The sequence below is a fragment of the Triticum dicoccoides genome, chromosome 5B, assembly GCF_002162155.2.
Source record: "Triticum dicoccoides isolate Atlit2015 ecotype Zavitan chromosome 5B, WEW_v2.0, whole genome shotgun sequence".
NCBI classification, from domain to species: domain Eukaryota; kingdom Viridiplantae; phylum Streptophyta; class Magnoliopsida; order Poales; family Poaceae; genus Triticum; species Triticum dicoccoides.
In genome coordinates, this window is record NC_041389.1 from 666546148 (window position 1) to 666566999 (window position 20852).

The 20852-nt window shown below is 46.0% G+C and overlaps 1 protein-coding gene and 1 non-coding gene across 6 annotated transcripts; both read right to left on the reverse strand.

Moving 5' to 3' along the window:
- Window positions 1–3340: 3340 nt before the first annotated feature.
- LOC119312466 (putative pentatricopeptide repeat-containing protein At5g43820) lies at window positions 3341–12454 on the reverse strand. Of its 5 annotated transcripts, none has more exons than XM_037588193.1 (4): window positions 10665–12454; window positions 5382–5625; window positions 4431–4484; window positions 3341–3589 (listed from the first exon to the last, which is right to left on the reverse strand). In XM_037588193.1, the coding sequence occupies exon 1, from the start codon at window positions 12378–12380 to the stop codon at window positions 10773–10775; it is 1608 nt and encodes a 535-aa protein (XP_037444090.1). In that variant the 5' UTR covers window positions 12381–12454; the 3' UTR covers window positions 3341–3589; window positions 4431–4484; window positions 5382–5625; window positions 10665–10772. The 5 variants fall into 5 exon arrangements, with proteins under 5 accessions (XP_037444090.1, XP_037444089.1, XP_037444087.1 ...); XM_037588192.1 differs by lacking the exon at window positions 3341–3589 and adding an exon at window positions 3605–4343; XM_037588190.1 differs by lacking the exon at window positions 3341–3589 and adding an exon at window positions 3605–4343 and having other exon boundaries at window positions 5306–5625.
- LOC119313401 lies at window positions 3797–3889 on the reverse strand. The gene has a single exon (XR_005151691.1). It is a non-coding gene; the product is annotated as a small nucleolar RNA snoR1 (small nucleolar RNA).
- Window positions 12455–20852: the final 8398 nt, after the last annotated feature.

Sequence of the window (20852 nt, forward strand, 5' to 3'; positions counted from 1 at the left end):
CCCTCTCTCTCTTCAAATTCTTTTATGATTTCTATTTTCTGCTTTTGTTTTGGCTTTAGTAAAAATACTAAGGATGTAATAATTTGTGGCCACTTTCTGAATTATTCCAGTGGCCCGCATTACATTTCAGAATTATTTGAGCATTTAAAATAATTATAGCAATTAAATGCCCCAATTAAATATACTATGATTTAACTCAATAATACAGAGGTCTTCACCTAGTTAAAAAATGATGAACTTTTCTGAAGGGCATTTTGAATTCACTGAAGTATTTTTAAATTGAACCTAGTTGATTTATTTTGGTGCTAGGGTTTGATCATTGGACTTTCCCCATTTCAAATTCAAATGAAATTAAACATGGTGCAAGATGATTATGCAATGACAATCAAGACTAAGCTAGGGCTGTGACAGGAGGATGTCCGGACGTGCTCGTCACGTCGGATCCGGCCCACGATGGCCCACCCGACCCCACATAAAATGAACCCTATTCGAAATCCGGTCGAAACCTTAGCCGCATGCCACTCCACACCGCTCCCCTCCAGTCCACTCCCTCCACCCACAAGCTCCTATCCAGCAGTCTCCTATCTTCTTTGGCATGGCAGGCAGCGGATCTGAGTCCTATACCTCCAGATCCTTTGACTCCGAGGTCATCCCACGTGGCCCCGAGGAGGAGATGACCGCCTGCCTTGCGCTCCATCGCTCCAGGGAGGAGGCCGCCCGACGACAACACTCGGACTCCTTCCATCGAAAATCCATTGCATCCATTCAAATGGCGCATCTTGTGTAAATATTGTCGCTTTAATGACTTTTCGGATGACTAAGTAAAGGCATGATGCAGCTCAAAAAAATAAAAACAATCCATGTCACTAGTCAAGTGTCACCGCAGCATTTCGGTGATGTGGATAAAGGAAATGTGATGGCAGACCTCATCACCATGTAACTATGGCGGATAAGTTGGCTGGAGGACCCGGTGGCACCGTTGCCGGTGTAGGATCGGCGGCGCCGGTGGCGGTGAACCACAGCAGAGACGAGGGCGACGTGTAACACTGACTGTTAGTTCAGATCTCGGCGAGCTGATCCAGCCAACTTTCACTCCGCGCCAAGTCGGATCCAAATTTCAATCCGCGCCAATTCGGCTTCGATTGCACCCTGCTGCTGCTTGGTTCCTACGCGTCCCTTCCCACTCCGACGCCAACACGTACGTACGGCCGGCGAGCCTCGATCGCGCTGCCTTGATAAATAGCATAGCGTCTACCATCTTCTCATCGCAATCTCCTCCTCGCCGATCAACTCCTCCTCCGCAACCACCCACCACCAAAGTAGGCCAAGCCATGCCGGCTCTCATGGCGAAGCGCTCTTCCTCGGAGCGGTGCGCGATCCGCCGCGAGCTCCACCGGCGCAGGAAGCTCGCCGCCGCGCCCAATGGAGGGATCGCCAAGAAGTCATCTACTGCCGCGTCGATCCAGAAGAGGCCGTCCGCGGACGAGCCAGCCGGACCGGCGACCACGATGCCGTCGTCCATGGCCATGCCGATGCCGCGCCCGCGAGCCGGAGTCGCGACCTCGCCTGCGTCGATCCTGCAGCACGCGCCGGCCGCAGTGACCACCAAGAACAAGAAGCAGCCTGCCGCCGTGGCCAAGGGAGACGGTGCCGCCGCCAAGGAGATCGCCTCTGTGCCGCTGGGGCAGATTGCCAAGAGGTGCACCGCCCCGCCGCGCCGATCCGCGCTCAACCCAGCGGCGTCCAGCATGAAAGTTTCCGCCGTCAAAAGGGTCTCGGGAGTTCCCAACAAGTCAGCGTCACCCTGCCGATCCTCCACGGAGCTATCCGCCACCGCCGGAGCAGCGTGCATCAAGAACATGCCAGCCATACAGGTCCGGCCGCGCTCTTGGTCGATCTCGGTGAAGAAGGGCATGACGGTGAAGGTGCGCACGCGCGCAGGGATCCTGCCGACGGGGCACTGCCTCGTGCTCTGGCTCGCCGCCCGCGTCGTCTCCGATGCAGCAGCAGACGACGGCTTCCTCGACGTGATGTACAACGGCAACTTCCCCCGCGACGACCCCTCCCGAACCGTGCGCGTCGCCATGGACGACGTCAGGAGCATGCCCGCCGTCGGCGAGAGTTAGAGCCGCTGATCATCAATTCAGACTGCAGCATGGAGTAGCTACAGTTTTTGTTGTAGATTATTAGCTGCCAATGTCGAGGGGTCCCAGACTAGCTAGCTTGTATCTCGACTGGAGATCAGCCGGACTTTATTGTTTCTCATCGTGTAGTAGTAGAAGATGTAATGAAACTATATTTGAGAATCAATAAAGCCGCTGCCATGATTGCTTTCCCTCGAAAAAGAAGAGGAAATTCTATTGCTACGTGAACCTTCGTCAGTCATTTACAATTTTATTTACATCTTTTTAGGGACAATTTTATTTACATCATTTTAGGGACAATTTTATTTACATGCTTGGTCCTAAACACAAGGTTTAATAAGCAAAATAAAGGGAAGTTGAGTAATTAAGGCAAGGCGTACAGACACACCTATTGCTAAAAATTGCAATGCGCGCTCATTGCAAACTGAACTAAATTCCCGTTTGCTACCCGGTTTGTAGCAGTGAATGGTTTGCAAGGCATAAATCAATCAAGTTAACTATTTACAGCCTCTTTGTGATGAACTGACAAGCTTTAATGATCTTGTGTTGTCAGTTGTCACTGACTAGGTGACTATGCTATTGACCTTCTAATGAGAGCTGCAGAAAATGTATTTGTCATATGTTGTGATTTAGCTGCCCTCATGACTTTTGCGGTACAAACCCTGAATTTTCAGCATCTTCGCCCGTCTGAAGATTATTTGCTGTTTTCATAGTTACAGTTATGATGTGCCACCTTTTGCGCAAACAAAAAAAAATTTGCTCTCACATGCCTGTAAATATTAACTAGGGATGCAGGGCGGCCCGATCCGCCCCGCTTGCAGTTCAAACGAGAAAAAACTGTTTTAGCTGGATTAGAGCGCATTCGAGTAATTTGTACTAGCTGGCGCTTCTGCGGGACTTCGCAGGACGCCGCTCTGCATCCCTAATATTACCTATACAAATATCATGTAAGTATCAACCCCCTGTGCATGCTGAGCTCTATAAAAGGTTAATGTAGCAACAACTTCTTCTCAGGGTTTAGGCGGCATGAAGAACTTCTAGTGATCCAAGCAGCGAACATTTTGCTGCAGAGGATTCAGGACCTGTCTGCATATTGTTGTTTGGGAACCTGCATAGTTTTCTGTTTAACTCAAATGATGTCAGGATTTTTCAACATAACTTATCTGCATATTGTTGTTTGGGAACCTGCTCTACATGAGCAACAAGAGCACAGAGAAGGTACAGCCTCCACAGTTACATACAACCACAAAGAACTTGGTGGACATATCCATCAAGTCCAGAACTTTCTGGCAACATTCCCTCACATTTTTTCCATAACAAAATACCAAAAGGCATCACAGTATATATTGATCAGAATAAATTGTCTGGCATATGCCAAGCATAGGATACATAATTTGATAGAAATAAATCTGAAAGGAGCCGAATCTTCGTAATGTGCCTTCCTCCTGTGAATATGAATTGGAAACGAACTTCATTTTTCAGATATGAATATACACAATAGTTGAAAGGTATTTCAGGGAAATAAACAGCTTGTTTGTTCTTCAATATCTTTCACAAGTAGCACACGAAAACATGAAAGGAGGACAATGGTGTTTCTATCTCACAATCTATACTGCAATAAGACCAGGATCATTAGATCAATGATAAACAAGAGCTCAGAGGGTTGCTAATCTGCTCATGGAAGGGATAACAGGGCAAGTTCATTCTCATACAAGAAGTGTCAGAAGTAAATGCTCATGATGGCCACCACCACCTTACTAACAACACTACAAACCACTGAAAAAAATAGCGCGCTATAGCGTCGCTAATAGCACGCTATAGCATATAGAGAATTGTCTTGCTAAATAAATCGATGTACAATTCCTCGCTAATAGCGTATTTTCAAGGGCCACGCTATTTTCTGTAGCGCGCAATTTTTTTCATTGCTACAAACTCGAGAAATCCAAGGAAATAATAGAAGTCCTGAATTGGTACAAGAAGCATTCAGGAAATCCAATTATTCAAGTGCTCATTTCACAAACACAAGTATAGTCTTCGGCACAGATGTTAAGAAAACATCATTAAATGCTGAATCATATCCATGGATAATTGCCTTCCAAGTTGATACCAAAGATGAACAAAAAATCAAGTGGGGCCTCAGAACCGTTCTAATGTAGCCAGCATCGACACTAACACAAATATCCGTTGTCTAGCATGCAGCTACATGTCACACACAGACACACGAGTCAGGCTAAAGTTCCATCTTATTCATGGAGGAAAATCTGGAAATGGATAACTGAAGCATACCTCTGATGGGTGGATCCAAATATCAGATATTCCCAGGCGAAAGAAGTTGTGGACCTTGGCAGATCAGAAAGTGGAACATGTCAAATTGTCAATATACATAAATAACCCAGATTCAGATCGAACAGAAAACACTAGTTTGCAGAAAGAAACAGAGAATCTTCATAGGACAAACATGCAAACATACAGGAATTAAACAGAACACATACATCCACAGAAAAGGGGAAACGGGGGAAAAGTTCATTCTGAAATCAGAAGCCCCCAAAGAGTGAAAGGGAATAAACATAAAAATGTTCTGGAAATTCCAAAAGAGTCTAAAGGTATGGGTTGGTTTTTGGTTCCAATTTGAAAACCCAAAATTTCATCAACACATTAATTATAATTTGTTTGTGCAAATACTTCTTTCGAACAGCCACACATCTTTCTTCATCCAATTTGTTCCCAGCGCATCATTGAACATCTGAAACTTACCAGCTCAACTTCAGGAAAAAAAAAGGATAGGCAAATCAAATATGCAATACAGTTGCAGTACAACTAAACCTGTCTCAGCCCCAACCAAACACAACCAAATTTCAGCAGGAGGCGGACACAGACTTACTAACCAGAATTTAGCTAGCACTGCACTAACTTGCAAGTGTTAATAGCTATAAAAACTGAAATATGCATGTACATCCATAAGCTTACAACTATCATCAGAAGATAACAAACACGGTCAACTACATTATACAGGTTGACCATAGCTTATTTAACACTTGTCCTAGCTGCAAAACTCAGATTTTAACTAACAAAAATGCACAAAACTAAGAGGAATAGCTGCTAGTATTCAGTTCATATATCTGAGGCTTTAAATGACATGGAAAAACAATGACTGAACATACATTTCATCCTCTCTATTCTTTGCTAGAAATCATGTTCAACCACAGTATCTGCTGATAACTTGCTCGAAAATAGCACCTGACAAGCCACAGAGGAGATTTGTCGTATGGGATTTCATTCTGTGGTTGCAAGCCCCACGGATTTCATCATTTCTAAATAAGATGTCCTGTCTTTTCATTTCCTTCTTGTGTAATTGTTCAACCAGTCCTCATACCTGATAGCAACTGTTCTGGGCAATTATCTCTTGAATCCATGATTGCATCTTCATGAAAACTAAACAGCCTACATCGTGTGAAGATAATGGCATAGGTAGTTACAGAACCTATAAAAATAAACTGAAAATTTTACAGCGTGCAGAACAAAGAGTAACACCAAAGCCATATATACAATGAGAACAACGCTATGAAAATTTGCAACTAGTAAACAAAATTATGAATGAATACAAACCATACATAAAACCCACAACAATTGAATAAAAGCAGTAGCAACAGGATAACTGGCATCACATAGAATTTTGCAGATGTGATGCTCCATTCCAGGTAGAATGTGCCCGTTTGCAATTAGTTGACTTGTTATATGATAACCCACAACAATTGAACTTAATATATGATAACCGGCATCATATAACAAGTTCAGTTAAGGGCCAGCTACCGTTTCAACTTTCAAGTAGTACTCTTGTTTTGTAACTTGAAGTCCAGTTATTCAAGGGTACATCAGGCTACTTCCCAAAGGGACCCAAGTTCTGATACTTGAGACCCAACGGATTTTTTTTATAGTTTCTCTGCATTTCCCCGAGGAATCCAAGTTCTGAAACTTCAGGTTCTGTCACATCCCTAGCTTCTGGTGTTGCCTAGTGTTTGCATCATGTTTAATTTACGCTGTCAGGACCCCGACTCAATGCCACATCGATCTAGCATGTAACACCTCATACCACTTTGCGGCCTCACGCACGGTATCCCCACGGGTGTCGCCTTACCTTTGCCCGGGACCGTTTGCGTCTTTTGGCAAACGTATATGATAGTGTCGCTAGCATCCATATGATAAGGAGCCCGGACTGACATGGCTAGTCGTAAACCCAAAGTGGCACAAACTTACAGGGACAGGCATCCATGACCCAACATCGAACGTGTCGGTCATCAGCGAGTGAATCCAGGCTGTAGCACTGGGCTAACAGGACTCCGGTGAACCGGGCTGTAGCGGGCTAACAGGACTCCGGTATTCAACGCGTGACATTTCCCTGAAGGGACAGACACAGGAACGAAGAAGGACACATGCCGGCCAGCCTAAGTGTTCCGGAGCAGTAGCAAGCTACCATGGCTCGCTGGAAACACTAGGAGACATTTCCCGGTAAGAGAGGCTACTAAAGATAAACAACTAGATAGTCAGATCCCACACATACCAAGCATTTCAATAACATACACACAATATGCTCGATATGTGCAAACACAACATGGCATCACAACATGACTCTACGACTCAAGTATTTAACCAATAGGCTCCGAGGAGCGAGATATTACAAACATGACCCAACACTCAGAGCATACAAATCAAAGCACAAGCGGAAGCTATCATGTCTGAGTACAGACATCTATAAATGAAAAAGGCTGAGAAGCCTGACTATCTACCAGATCCTGCCGAGGGCACAAGATCGTAGCTGAGGTAACAAGCTAAATGTCGAAGTCCACGTGGAACTACTAGTGAGACTGAAGTCTCTCTGCAAAAACATAAATTAAGCAAACGTGAGTACAAATGTACCCAGCAAGACTTACATCAGAACTATCTACAAATGCATCATTATCAACAAAGGGGATGGTGGAGTTTGACTGCAGCAAGCCAGCTTTGACTCGGTGGCTATCCTAAACTACGACTGCAAGTAACTCTTTTGAGGTGGCGCACACGAGTCCACATATTCACCATATCAATACACCACTATGGATCCGCTCCCGTCTCCCTACGAGAACGCCATCCATAGCACTCACGCTTATCTTGCGTATTTTAGGGTATCCACTTTCACTTGTCTATGAACTATGCAAGGGGTCCAAGTTTCCATATCCGAGGAATCCGGCTATTCGAATAGATAATGATAACCCTGCAGGGGTGTACTTCTTCACACACGCTCCCGCCACTTATCGCCCTGTACACGTCATGTACCTCGGCAACCTTCAAGCGGAAGCCGGGCGAGGGAGTCGGCCACGACCTGACTAACCGAACAAGTCTCTAGTCCAGGTTTATCGCCTATTCGGGTTCCATCCGCAAGGAGATCCGGCCGGGGTGTCGCTCACGGCCCCAAACGATGTGTGCAGGGTTCCCAAGCCCACCATCCGGGTGCTACTTGGTACACCGGGCCACTGTGCCTAGTCTGTCCCAAGCCCACCTGTACCGGGTGCCACTTGGTAGACTACTAACACTACCTACAAACACCAGAAACTAGTTGCAACTCCTGGACAGAGATCAAGTTGATTAATAAGTCGAGAGAGTCAATTAAGGATCCCAATGTGTGGTAGTAGCTGTTCATGGATCACAAACACAGAACTCAGTTCCTGAGGACGGCTGCAATGAGACAACCCACCATGTACTCCTACATGGCCTCTCACCGCTACCTTTACCAAATCGTGTTCACACACTTAGCTCACACACAGTAGGACATGTTCACACACCTCTGATTCATCCCCGATGAATCAGACCTGACTCAACTCTAAGCAGTAGCAGGCATGACAAACAAGCATGAATGAGTAGGCACATCAGGGCTCAAACAACTCCTACTCATGCTAGTGGGTTTCATCTATTTACTGTGGCAATGACAGGTCATGCAAAGGATAAAGGGGTTCAGCTACCGCAGCAAGTAACAAATATGTCGTTGTTGTCCTAATGCAGTAAAAGAGAGCAGGAGCGAGAGAGTGGGATTTATCGGAATGAACAAGGGGGTTTTGCTTGCCTGGCACTTTTGAAGATAACATTGAGTCTTCATCAGTGTCAACGATCACAACGTCAGAACATCGTCTACCGGGAGGGAACAGATACCGGCAACAAAGAAGAAATACAATCAATGCAATGCACAATATGATGCATGCTCATGACATGGCAATATGAATGTGTTTTGGGCTAATGCACCTAGCTATGATTTAAATGAAGTTGGTTTGAATACATGATTCAAATTCCAACTCCATATATGATTATTTAAATGCCCTTTATTTGTTTTGTCCAAAACAGAGGACAAACATTGTTCAAACATGCATGAAAATGGTACAGATGGATTCCTTGAATTTTTCTGATAATTTTTCATATATAAATTATTTCATTTGGAGTTACGGTTAATTTTCTATGATTTATTGAAGTTTTAGCTATTTTCTGGAATTATTAAATCATTTAAGATTTATTTAAATTCCAGAAAGGAATTATTGCGTCAGCATGACCTCATGCTGACCTCAGCAGGTCAACGGGCGCCGTCCAGGTCAAACTGACCTGTGGGCCCTGTGTGTCAGTGTCTGGACTAACTAACCTGATTAAGATTAACCCTAACTAACTTGGTTAGCCGGGCGGGGCCCGCATGTCAGTGAGTTAGTGGCTTAACTAAAACTAGTTACTAACTTAACCAAAAGTTAGCAGGGGCCGGGCCCACACGTCAGTGACCCAGGGGGGTCAAATCCTTGGTCAACCGGGGCTAATCCACCGGCGTCTAGCCGCCGGCAACGACCAGACGCGGCGGAGGCTCGGGAATCGCCCACAGGGCACGGTTTAAGGCGCGGTTGGGTTCTACGGCGAGCTGGGACTCGTGCGCATCCAGCGGTTGTGGTGGCTGGCGCTAGTGCGAGTTGTAGCGGCGGCGGCGGCGAGCGAGGCGGTGGCCAGAGCTCGGGCAACAGTGGAGATGGCGCTATAGGGCATGGCAGGGAGCACCCGTGGGTGTTTCGGGTTCGCAGGAGCGCGGAGAACACGCTGGTGATGCTCGGGCGAGCGGACGAGCTCACGAGCGCGGAGCTCGTTGACCATGGCGGCGGCGAGCCTCGGCGGAGGTGGGGAAGCTAGCTAGGGGAGGGGAACGACGGGGATTCCAGGGGGAAAATGGAGAGTGGCTCACGTAGGGACTAGCAGAGTCAACGACGAGGTCAGGGAAGTGCTGGAGCCCGCGAATCGACTGCGAAGTCACCGGCGGCCGGAGGTTGAAGATGAGGCCGGGGATGACGTTGCAGGGCTCCCGTGGTTGCATGCGTCAGTGTGTAGCTCCACGGCGTCGTGGTGGAGCTCTTCGCCGTGCTGGTTGGGCGGGTGGTGGCCTATGGCCACGGCTACGGCGACGGCGTGCTCTCGGGGCTCACAGGGAAGAGAGGGGAAGAGGGAGCCAGAGGAGGGGGGAGCGGTCCAGAGGGAGTGGGGAGAACGAGGGGAGGCTCTGGGTGTCTCCGTGGCGTCGCGAGGATGTCGGGGAGGCTGCCACGGCGAAGCAGGAGGTGGAGGCCCGGGCACGGCGCGTCGACACGCCTCTGCCAGTAGGCAGAGGTTGAAGACGGCGGTGCCCCTGGTGGGCTGGGCCGCCAAGTGGACTGGCAGGATGGGCTGGGCCAGCACAGGTGAGGCGCAGGTAAGAGACAGGTAGGTCTTCTGCTCTTTTTTTATTTTTCTTCTGTTTTGTTTTATTTAATTGCCACTGAATTCTAATTCAAACAAAATTTGAAAACAGTGCCCAAAACTCCCCTGGATATTTTTAAGTCACTTAATGGACTTCTCCACATATACATAAAATATCTCAGGTCATTTGAAAATATATTCATTATATATTATGAATATAATTCCAAATTCAAATAGAATATGATTTAAATTCAATGCTCAAAATATTCCTCAAAAATGTTCATTATTTTTGGTTTGGTGTAAAACCCTTGCCAAAATATAACCAACATTAGTTAAGGCCATTTTGAAAACATTGAATGCATTTTCCAGGGTTCTTTGCCCCTCTTTTATTTAAGTTTTTGAGGCTTCCAAATTTCCTCAGTTCAAGTTTCAAAAAAAATTAAACATGATGCAAACACTAGGCAGCACCAGAAGCTAGGGATGTGACAGGTTCCATCTGATGTTTGTAGTTCTCCAGAGCAGCAGAAGTACACAACAAAACAGTACATGTCTGTCCATTCTATATTTCTATTCTACCGATTTGATTGTTAGTCTCAATGTTTTATGTAGCTTTCTGCTACTTAACCCACTATTCATCAGGCAAGATTTAGTCAGAATAACCCCATCAAAACTAGCAAGTAAAAAGATATAAACAATAACATGGTATGCATGAAAAAGCCAAATATGTCAGAATCATCGACAGTCAAGAACAAGTACATACTCTTATACCTTTCACCAGTCAAACTTGCATTTTACCTTTGCCAAATTTTCCGCAGAATGCAAATGAGGGTACTTTTAAACCCATATGGAACTGCTTTCACCAGCATACCAAATAGTTACGTGCCAGCTAAATATGTTCACAAATCACAGGTGCCAACCATTAGCACGACAATAGTTGCGTGAATTAGCAAGTGTGCGACCATGTTTGATTTTCTTTGACAAATTGTATGCAGTCTCCACTTTGTCCATCTCCAGCAGCCTGTCATTCAGTTTGCTATAAACAACTCTCCCTAGACAGAAGCCTTTCCTAAGTGATTCCTCCACCACAGAAACAGCAGCATCAACCTTACCCACATTGCAAAGCCCATTTACAATAAACTCGTAAATTTCTTTATCGGATGGATACCCGCTCTCTTGCATCTCCTCCCAAATGTTCAACACTGTGCCGCTTTTCCCAAACCTGGCAAGCCTTTCAAGCAGAAGCTTGTATGCTTTCAAGGATATCGTACACCCAGCCTTCCTACTCTTTTGGTAGATCATCAAGGCAGCATGAGGAGGCCCAAACGTGCAAAGTGGCTCGATGAATGATGTAATTAAGCCTGTATCTGGCAGAACTCCTTGAGCCAGCATGTCATCAAACATTTGAAGTGCATCAGCCACCCTGCGTGCTTTCAGATGGGCTCTAATCATCTTGCAGTATGTGTCACTGTTTGGAGGACAATTATTGTCCACCATATCCTTGTAATACCTGATGGACCTGTCCAAGTCCCCCAGTGAGATAAAATTGAAAACAAGTGCATTGTAGGCCATCGTAGTTGGACCATATCCCTCTTGTGCCATTTTCTCAAACACCCTGAGCGCCTCCTCGGTCTGCCCTGCCCTCCCCAATGCCTCGATGAGATGGCAATGCGAAACATCATCGGGCACTAGCCCATCCTCCTGCATCATTGCCCAGAAATGCTGCAGCTTATCAACCCTCCCAAACCTCGCCCAACCGCCAAGCACGTCATTGTACACTTGTTTATCAAGACTGAATGGTTGTCCACGGGCAACCTGTACGAGCGAACTGGCAACGCCGACATGTGACCTCCGGCAGAGGCATTCGATGAGAGCAGAGAAGGCCTCCTTTCTGTGGCAAGTTTGCCCAATTCCTAACCCAAATTGGTCGCTCTCGAGCAGTTGGACGGCCTTGTTGACCTGCCTGGCAGCAACCAGAGTATCCATGATGATCTGCAGCGTGGTTAGGTCCGGAAAGACGCCATTTTTCCGCATTACCTCCAGGGCAGGCTCGACTGAGGTGAAGAACTTCCTCCTGCCCAGAGCCCTGATGACGATGTTGCAGGTATGTATGGAAGGGGGGAGCTTGGCGCTGGAGATGGCCCAGTCGAGGAGGTCGACGGTGGCGGAGCCGCTGAGGTTGCCGCGGCTGACCACATCGGAGAGAACCTCCGGGGAGAGGGCGTCGAGGCCCGTGGAGGAGAGGGCCCGGTGGAGGGCGGCGCGGCCGGGGGGCTTCTGGAGGAAGACCCCGCGGAGGCGGTCCGCCGGGGACAGGAGGTTGGTGGTGGTGGTGCGAGGAGGAGGGGGAGGAGCTGCTACTGGATCGGGATTGGGGTTAATGGGGTGGACAGGAGTGGGGGTTGGGGCTGATTTGGTGGGGTTGGTGGCGGAGAGGAGGCGGATGGAGGAGACGACCATGTCGGCGGCGGAGGTGGAATAGCTGAGGCTACGATGGAGGAGGAGGCGGGCCATTTCTACGCTCACCGGAGTTTGGAAGACTCGCCGTTGTGGCCGCAGCGGCGGCGGAACCGGATGAGGAAAGTCAGGTCGCGTCGTCGTCCCGCGCCGGAGCTTTTTGGGCTCCGAGTGGCTGGAGGCCCGGCTAGGGCTCTAGAGGGTGGTTGTGGGCTGCGGCGGCCGTGAGCGATGGGGCAATAGAAAATGGTAATGTTTTATTAAAAAAATGCTAATCAAGAATTTGAAAAAGTTTAAAATTTTGTATAGGAAAAATGTTGACCGTGCATTCAAAAAAAATTAATATTGTATTTGTAAAATATTAATAAAGTATTTGTAAAATGTGTATAGAATTTTTTTTGACCATGTATTAAAAATGTTAAATTTGTATTAAAAAATGTTAAACGTGTATTAGAAAAACATTGTTGACATATACAAAAAGTTATAGGATCAAAATCAAAGAAAGGAAAAACGAAAAGAAACAAAATTAACCAAAGAAAAAAAGAAAATGAAAAGTAAAACTAAAGAAACAAATGCAAAATAATGATAAAGTCTATAGAATAAAAAATAAAAGAATCAAAAGAAAACAAAAACAAATACCCAACGGAAGAAAAATGGTGGAGAAAATCGGCTCTTTTACCTTAAAGGAGGTTGCGGCCTATAAGGGCATGTATAATGCATAGCCTCAAGGTGATGCCTCGCATGCCATGTATGATCGGATATGACGTAAAGTAGGTTCAGATAGGGAAGCGGGATACTCTCCAGGAGGCGGGTGCTTGAAGAGAAAAAATGTGGTCCGGTGACAAAAGTTAAAAAGGTTGAAGTGAAAAGTAGAGATGCATGTGTACTAAAGTTTTTATTTTCTATTTTTTAATGAGGCCCATTAGTGGTAGCTTGCATTGGGGAGAAAAAATTAATATAGATGCCTCAAATTATTTTTTGTCATGGGGCATATGTATCCATATGCCACCATTGTACATGCTCTAAATCATCACGAACCAGACCCAATGGCTATGTCTAGTATAGCTAGCTCCTATCCAAGATATACCTGGGTTCGAACCCTGATTTCACGCTCGCTTTTTCTCCATCTTTTCTTTTATTAAGTGGGCGGCACAGTTGCTATGCGAGACACAGAAATCCTTTAGGGAGAGATCCTTTCAACTCACTTAATTCAATATATAGCAGAGTAGTGGCGGAAATCCTCCTTATGAGTTCATGCCGACTGTCAAGTTGGTTCTTCGCTTCAACTTTATAGTTTTCGAAGAAAGTTAAAGCCTTATCTTTTGATTTCAGAAGATAAACATAACAATATCTAGTGGAGTCATCAATCAACGTCATAAAGTATCTCTTTCCACCTTTCATCAACATGCCATTTATCTCACAAAGATCAGTATGTATAAACTCTAGTGGTGCCAAGTCTCTTACCTCTGCAGTCTTATGGGACTTGCGAGGTTGCTTAGCTTGCACACATACTTGGCACTTGGAGCCTTTGACAGTAGGGATTTTCAGAATTAAATTCATATTAGCTAGCCGCGTCATGCAACCAAAGTTAATATGACAAAGTTGTGAATGCCAAATATCAAACTCATTATTGTGGCAATCATTATTAATAACTTTAGTGCAAATATCTGACAAAGACAGGCGGAACAAGCCTTCGCACTCATAGCCTTTTCCAACAAATTGTCCACACTTAGAAATTATAACTTTATTGGATTCAAAAACCAACTTGAAACCATCTCGACATAAAATGAGATCCGCTGACGAGATTTTTATTGATGGATGACACATGATGAACGTTCTTCAGATGCACGATCTTCCCCGAAGTAAACTTCAGGTCGACCGTACGGACACCTCGAACAGTGGCATGTGACCCGTTCCCCATCAGCACGGGAGAAGTCCCTGTGGCCTGGTAAGAAGAAAACATGGAGGCGACGGCACAAACATGTACATTTGCACCGGTGCCAATTAACCAATCAGGAGATTGAAATACTGAAAGGATGGTAGGAAGAATACCATACCCAGATTCCTTCATATCAGTATCACCGATGACAACATTAGCGGACTTGCCGCTCTTCTCATATTCGCGCTCCTCATAGCGGTTAGGACACTTTGGAGCCCAGTGATTATGATCACCGCATACATGGCAAAGTCCCTTCCCCTTCTTATGAGAATTCTTCTTGAAGTTGGTAGAATGTGACGGCATGTTCTTTACATCAAACTTGCCTTTGCCCTGAGTTTTGTTCTTGTTGGGCTGGAAGTTCTTCTTCTGTACCATGTGGGCACTAGAAGCTCCCTCCGCAACTCGAGCACATGTGTCCTTTGCTCTCGCCTTCTCTTCAACATCAAGAGTACCAATGAGATCCGAAACAGAAAACTCCTGTCTCTTGTGTTTCAGGGAAGTAGCAAAATTGTTCCACGAAGGTGGAAGCTTAGCAATGATGCCTCCGGCAACAAATTTGTCCGGCAACACACACTTGAAGTACTCAAATTCTTTTGCGAGTGACTGTATCTCATGAGCCTATTGGACAACAGATCACTCATCAGTCATTTTGTAGTCATAAAATTGCTCCATGACGTACAACTGACTGCCAGCGTCCGACGCCCCAAACTTGGCCTCGAGCGTAGCCCACATATCCTTGTCGTTGTCAAACGAACTCACAATGGAATCGTCCAAAACACTCAGAAGGGTGCCTTTAAAGAGGGTAGCAATCTTCTCAAATGTTTCCCGTTGTGCAGGTTCAAGATTGCCCTCAGGATTGCCCTTGATGGCATCATAGCAGTACATAGTCTGAAACCAGTAAACTGCTCTCGTGCGCCACCTCTTATATTGCACGCCCTTAAAGGTAGGCGGCTTCAGATGCGCAGCAAAACCACTAGAGATTGTTGACTAACATAGTAGATGAACAGATTGAATCTAGGGCACAGACTAGAAACATGAATTCTACCATGATCTCGAACAGGAAGGACAGAATCACATACGGTGCAACGAGAGCGGAATGATGCGAAACCATGCGATATGGCGACGGCTAGGGTAGACGTCTGTCTGACTATATAGTGCGGGTCGGGTAGGTCGTGGGAGTAAGCCCCATGTGTGAGCCGTCGCGATCCAAAAGAACCGAAAACGGTTCAGTAATAAATAAAAAACGTGCATAGCTCTGTCCTCGGCTCGGCTCATTCTCACAACCCGTAGTGGCGAGGCAAGCGAGGAGGAGGAGGAGCGCGCACTAGCAAATTCCAACAGTCAGTGCGCCTAGAAAGAGTGAGAAGCTATGCTAAGCTATTCCATCGTGCTAGTAGGCCGTTCATATCATTAAGCCAACTAGCCAAGCAGATCTCAAGTAGTAGTACACAGTACGGTTCATGCCTTTCTGAAACCTGTCCAGATCAGAGTACAGATCGCATTATGTTTTTAGCTTAATCTGTAACTGGCTCCGTACTTTCGATGTCGTCGTTTCTGAACAGAAAAAAAACTGAATTTCAGCCAAAAGATTGTCATGACATAAGTTGGCATATGATCCGTGGAAATTGGATTTCGGAAACATACATGAAGCAGCCTGACAAAGTTATTCTACGATAATAGGCTCATCTTCTTCAGGAGTCCACATCTGATCATCCTCGTGGATAATTGGATTTCGGAAACATACATCAAGCCGAAACTGATGGCTGCGGGGGCGGACTGCAGCAACTGCCAGAGCGATTCAAACGGCACGGCCAGAGCGTGGGCCGCGGTCCCGAGCGCCGCGACGAGGCTGCCGAAGATGAAGCCGATACCGGCGGCGACGGACTGCAGCACGTGCCAGAGCGCCTCGAACGGCAGGACGACCAGGTGGGCCGCGGCGGCCAGCCAGTGCCCGAGCACCTCGAACGGCAGGACGAGCAGATGCGCCGCGCCCGCGAACAGGCCGACGATGAGCTGCCACAAGCCGTCGAGGCCGAAGCTCATGCCGACGGCGTCGGCGGCGATTCCTCGAGCCACACCGCCGCCTGCGTCGCGCAGGAGCCTCCGTGCTGCTGTGTCAGCCAAGGCCATGGCTTCGATCTGGATTCTGGAGTGGAGTGGCCTCGAGTAAGGAGTCTTCTTATTAATTGACTTGTTTATTAGAGCGAAGGCCATTGGGCATTCAGGGCGGCTGCTACCTTCCCAATACTGCTTTCCGGGGACGGTTCCAAGACCATGTTTTTCGCAAGTGTGTTTTATTAGTTTTTTTCAAAACGAACACTTTTTATTTACCGGATATCCAGCGCACGTCGATTTTTAGCTATGACAAAACGAACATTCTTCGTGGTGATTTGTGTTCGTCCAAGTTTAATTGGCGATTAGTACAAATACATACATGCACCTATATTATAAACCGGCTAGGTTTTCAATTTTCTGCTTTTCTTTATATTTTTTTATTGCCTCATGGGATTGATTACGTGGAGGTGAGAGGCCGCAGTAGATTTTGATGTATATTTTGCCTTGCAGAAGAAGAGGAAAGCAGACTGTAGGGATCAAAGTATTATATCTTTTAATAATTGTATATAAGAAAGAAGAGGGACGAGAAGGGAAGATGACTGTAAATTAACAGTCACGGGACCAAGAAACATTACGATAGTGTAAGGTGGATCATTATATTAATATAATATAATGCTCCTCAGCAACTGTAGCTACTATACATGTTGGCTATTAGGTCGATTATAGATAACGTGACAACTTTATATAGCCGGTCGTTGTTTATACTATTAACCATGCTTGAATAGTACGGTTGAGATATCTGCCGCTTGCCAATATGCTACGCAAACATGGCTATATGGGTCATGCTTGTAAGGTTGGCTCGTGATGACGAATTTTTGGCCCGGCATGGCACGTGAATACAAGTGCCTGGCCGGTCTTTGGCCCGCCATGGATCAAGGCAATACTTTTTTGGCATTTTTAGTGTTGTTTTGATCTTTCTAATCTAAAAAATTAAGCCTTTCAGGGATATTTTGGCATTTACAGCTATTTTAGCCTTTTTAATATTGTTTGGGCCTTTTTAACATGGGTCGCCCTGCAGCTATGCTGGGCCGGCCCGGCCCTTTTATCTATCGTGACAGGCCGATCTGTGCCTCGAAGCCGTTGAGGCAACATGCAGCTCCTATTGGGTGCTCTTTACGCCAGTGCTGCTGGCGTCAACGCAGCAATGCTGTTGGGCCGGCCCAACACGGTCACTCGTTCCGGGCCCGATTCCTTCACTCACTCGGTTCGCATCCGATTTCTTTGAAAACCCGATTTGCCGCTCGTTGCGGCAAAATGTCGGGGGCACGCATAGGCGATCGAGCGATCGTTCCTGATTTTCGGAAATTTCTAGGACGTTGCAGCCGATTCTTTTCGATTTTGGGAACCTCCCAGCAGGTCCCTGAACCGGTTTTATTTCCTTTTCAGTTTCTTTTCATGTTTTCATTTTCCTTGTTGTTTTTCTTCTTTTATCTCTTATTTCATTTTCTTTTCTTATTATCTGTTCGTCTTTTTTTCAAGTTCATTTTTCTCTTTCAACAAATGTTCAGACACTAGATAAATGTTTGAATTTCTTAAATTTTGTCCACATATTGGAAAAATGTTCCTGTTTTCAAATTTTGTTCAGCAATTGCAACAAAATTTAGAATTTGAAAAATTGTTCACTTTTTTCAAGAAATGTTCAAAAATTCCAAAGGGTTTAGAACCTCAAAATTATGGAAAATGTACATATTTTAAATTTTTGTTCAGAAATATGAAATTTGTTCGTGTTCAAAAAAATGTTCCCCTTTTCAAAGTTGTTCGCGCATTCAAATAATGTTCTTGTTTTCTAAATTTGTTCATAAATTCCAAAAATGTTGGAGTTTTGAAAACGAAAATGTTCGGGGTTTCAATTTTGTTCCTGTTTTTCTTTAAGTTCACATTTTTAAAAATTGTACGCAATTTCAAGAAATGTTCATGTTTTCATTTTTGACAAATGTGCATGTTTTTTTCAGGATTTTTGTAAATGTGCACGTTTTCATTTTTTCAGGAGTTTTGAAATTGTCCAGTTTCAAAAAAAAAATCACAAATTTTAAAAAATGTTCGGGCGGTTCAAAACATGTCCCCATTTTCAAAAATTGTTCTTAAATTTTAAAAATGTGCATGTTTTAATTTTTTAGGAGTTTTGAAATTTTTCAGTTTCAAATTTTGTTCAACATTTCAAAGAATTTTATTGTTTTCACTTTTTTCAAAATATGTTCTGGTAACCATGTGGGCAATCTGGTGGGAAACCATGTAAGCAATCTGGTGGGCACGTAGGAGAGCGATCCATGACAATGAGTTTCAGAGTCCTTTGTCCACCTTCTGTTTCATCACGAGGTATCTTCAGGACCTTGATATTGCCTTTGACAACAAGAGCATGAATGTCAGCAATGTGGGTAGTGCGTGACCTCGAGCACCGATTTGGTTGGCACCAGAGGGAGACGAAGCAAAGATCAACGTTGACGGTGGGATCTCACGGCAGGGCAAGTTTGGTGCGGCAGCTGCCATATGTCGGAACAAGGAAGGCTACTTCTTTGGTGCTTCTGCGGTAGTTTTTGATGGACTGGTTGATGTCATAGGACTAGAAGCACAAACATGCAATGAGGCATTGGCGCTGGCTCAGGACCTTAATCTCTCGAGCATGGTGATAGCCTCCGACTGCCTGGAAGTGGTGAGCAAGATTGACACAGGTGCAGCGACCCACTATGCACCAGTTTTGCATGAAATATCTGCCAGAAGGAGGGAGTTCAACTACGTCAATTTCAAGTTTGAGCATAGAGAAAATAATTTTGAAGCGCATGCGCTGGCTAAAGTTGCATCTTCGTTTCCAGTAGGACGCCATATTTGACTGCCACACCAAAGTATTGGCGTTGCATTTGACTCTCATGTAAATAACGTAATGATTATGATGTCCGATTGAATAACCCTGTACGTTGTTGTCACTAACCACATTGATCTCTCAACTTGGGAGTTAAGTTGTACTCCTACAAACTGTTGTCAAACCCTTGAAGAAAATGGGGGCATGAGGCCCCTTTTATCGAGAGAAAAAAAATGTTGTCGAACTAGTGCAACTTGGGAGCCAGACATACGTTGTTTTCCTTTGTTGTGATGGGCCAAATAACCTTCTTTTGGGTTGCGAGTACTACGTGTAATCTGAATTTGGTTATGTACGCAGGAATTTGACAAGAACCAAACACCTCAATATATACTGTCTTGGACAACAAGGAAAAAAAAATCCTTAACGACGACGGCGTATATACATATACCATAGCTCATCCGGTTCTGCACCCAATTACCAGCCCCATCGATCAATTAATCTGTACGGTCAGGGGCAGCGGGAGATGCCCTGGCGGTCGGAGACGTCGGCGATGGTGGATGGGAAGTTCCTGGCGTCCCACCCGACGGCGTTCGCGGTGACCAAGCTACACACCTGGATGGGCGCCGTCTTGGCCGTGAGAAACTCCGCCACCGGCGCGGCCGTGATGGAGGTGGAGACCGTCGAGGTTGGGTACCGCAACCTACGCGCCCTCGTCTTGCTCGACGCCGCCTCGCGCCGCCCCGTCCTCACCGTGGAGGAGGTGGGCACGAACCGGCGGCGGTGGCAGGCGATCAGGGGCGGGGGCGCGAGCCGGGGCAACCGGGTGTTCGTCGCCATCGACAGGACGGGGTTCTTCGAGGCGGGGGTCCTGGTCGACGTGTTCCTCGAGGGCAACTCCACCGGCCACCAGGACTACGTCGTCCACGGCAGCTACATCAAAGGAGCGATGACCGTCTCCCGCGGCGGCGGCGGCGGCGGGGAAGATGTTGCGCAGATCGGCAGGGAGGACGGCAGCAAGTCGAGCGCGCTGAGCGGAGAGCACACGTACCATGTCAACGTCGGCCCGGACGTGGACCAGGCGCTCGTCCTCGCACTCACCGTGATTGTCGACCAGAGGCAGAATTATGATTTTGAAAGCTCAAGCTGTTCTTGTAACCATTCGTCTCACCATGGAAGTAGATCGACAGGGAGCCGCAGTCATCATTAGAATTAAAATGGTACGCAGAAGTACATCACATATTAATAATGTTTGACAATCGTTTGCCGTTTTGCAAAGCCATCAATCGTGGAGTACCTTATATAATTTGTTTTTTTTCTTTCATCCTTAACTTGTTTGTGTTTTCATACATATGTTGGACGTTAATCCCCAACGAACGTTCGCTGCCAAGCTTGGCATTTGCGAGAGACGACATTTTTAGTGTTAGTAGTCGACATTTTGAAGCTTACCTTAAGAAGGCATATTGGCCTGAACTGCTCGATCCGAATTGCCTCTTCTTTCTTTAGCAATAACGTGATCATACCAAAGTTCAGGTGAAACAGTTCTAATAATATGTCAACATTTCTTATAAAATTCCGCAGGAAACTCATCTGGTCCCGGTGCTTTATTCGGTTTGCATCTAGAACCTCTGTGCGGATAGAATATCATTCTCCTCCAACCGAAGCTGAGGAATATCTTCAA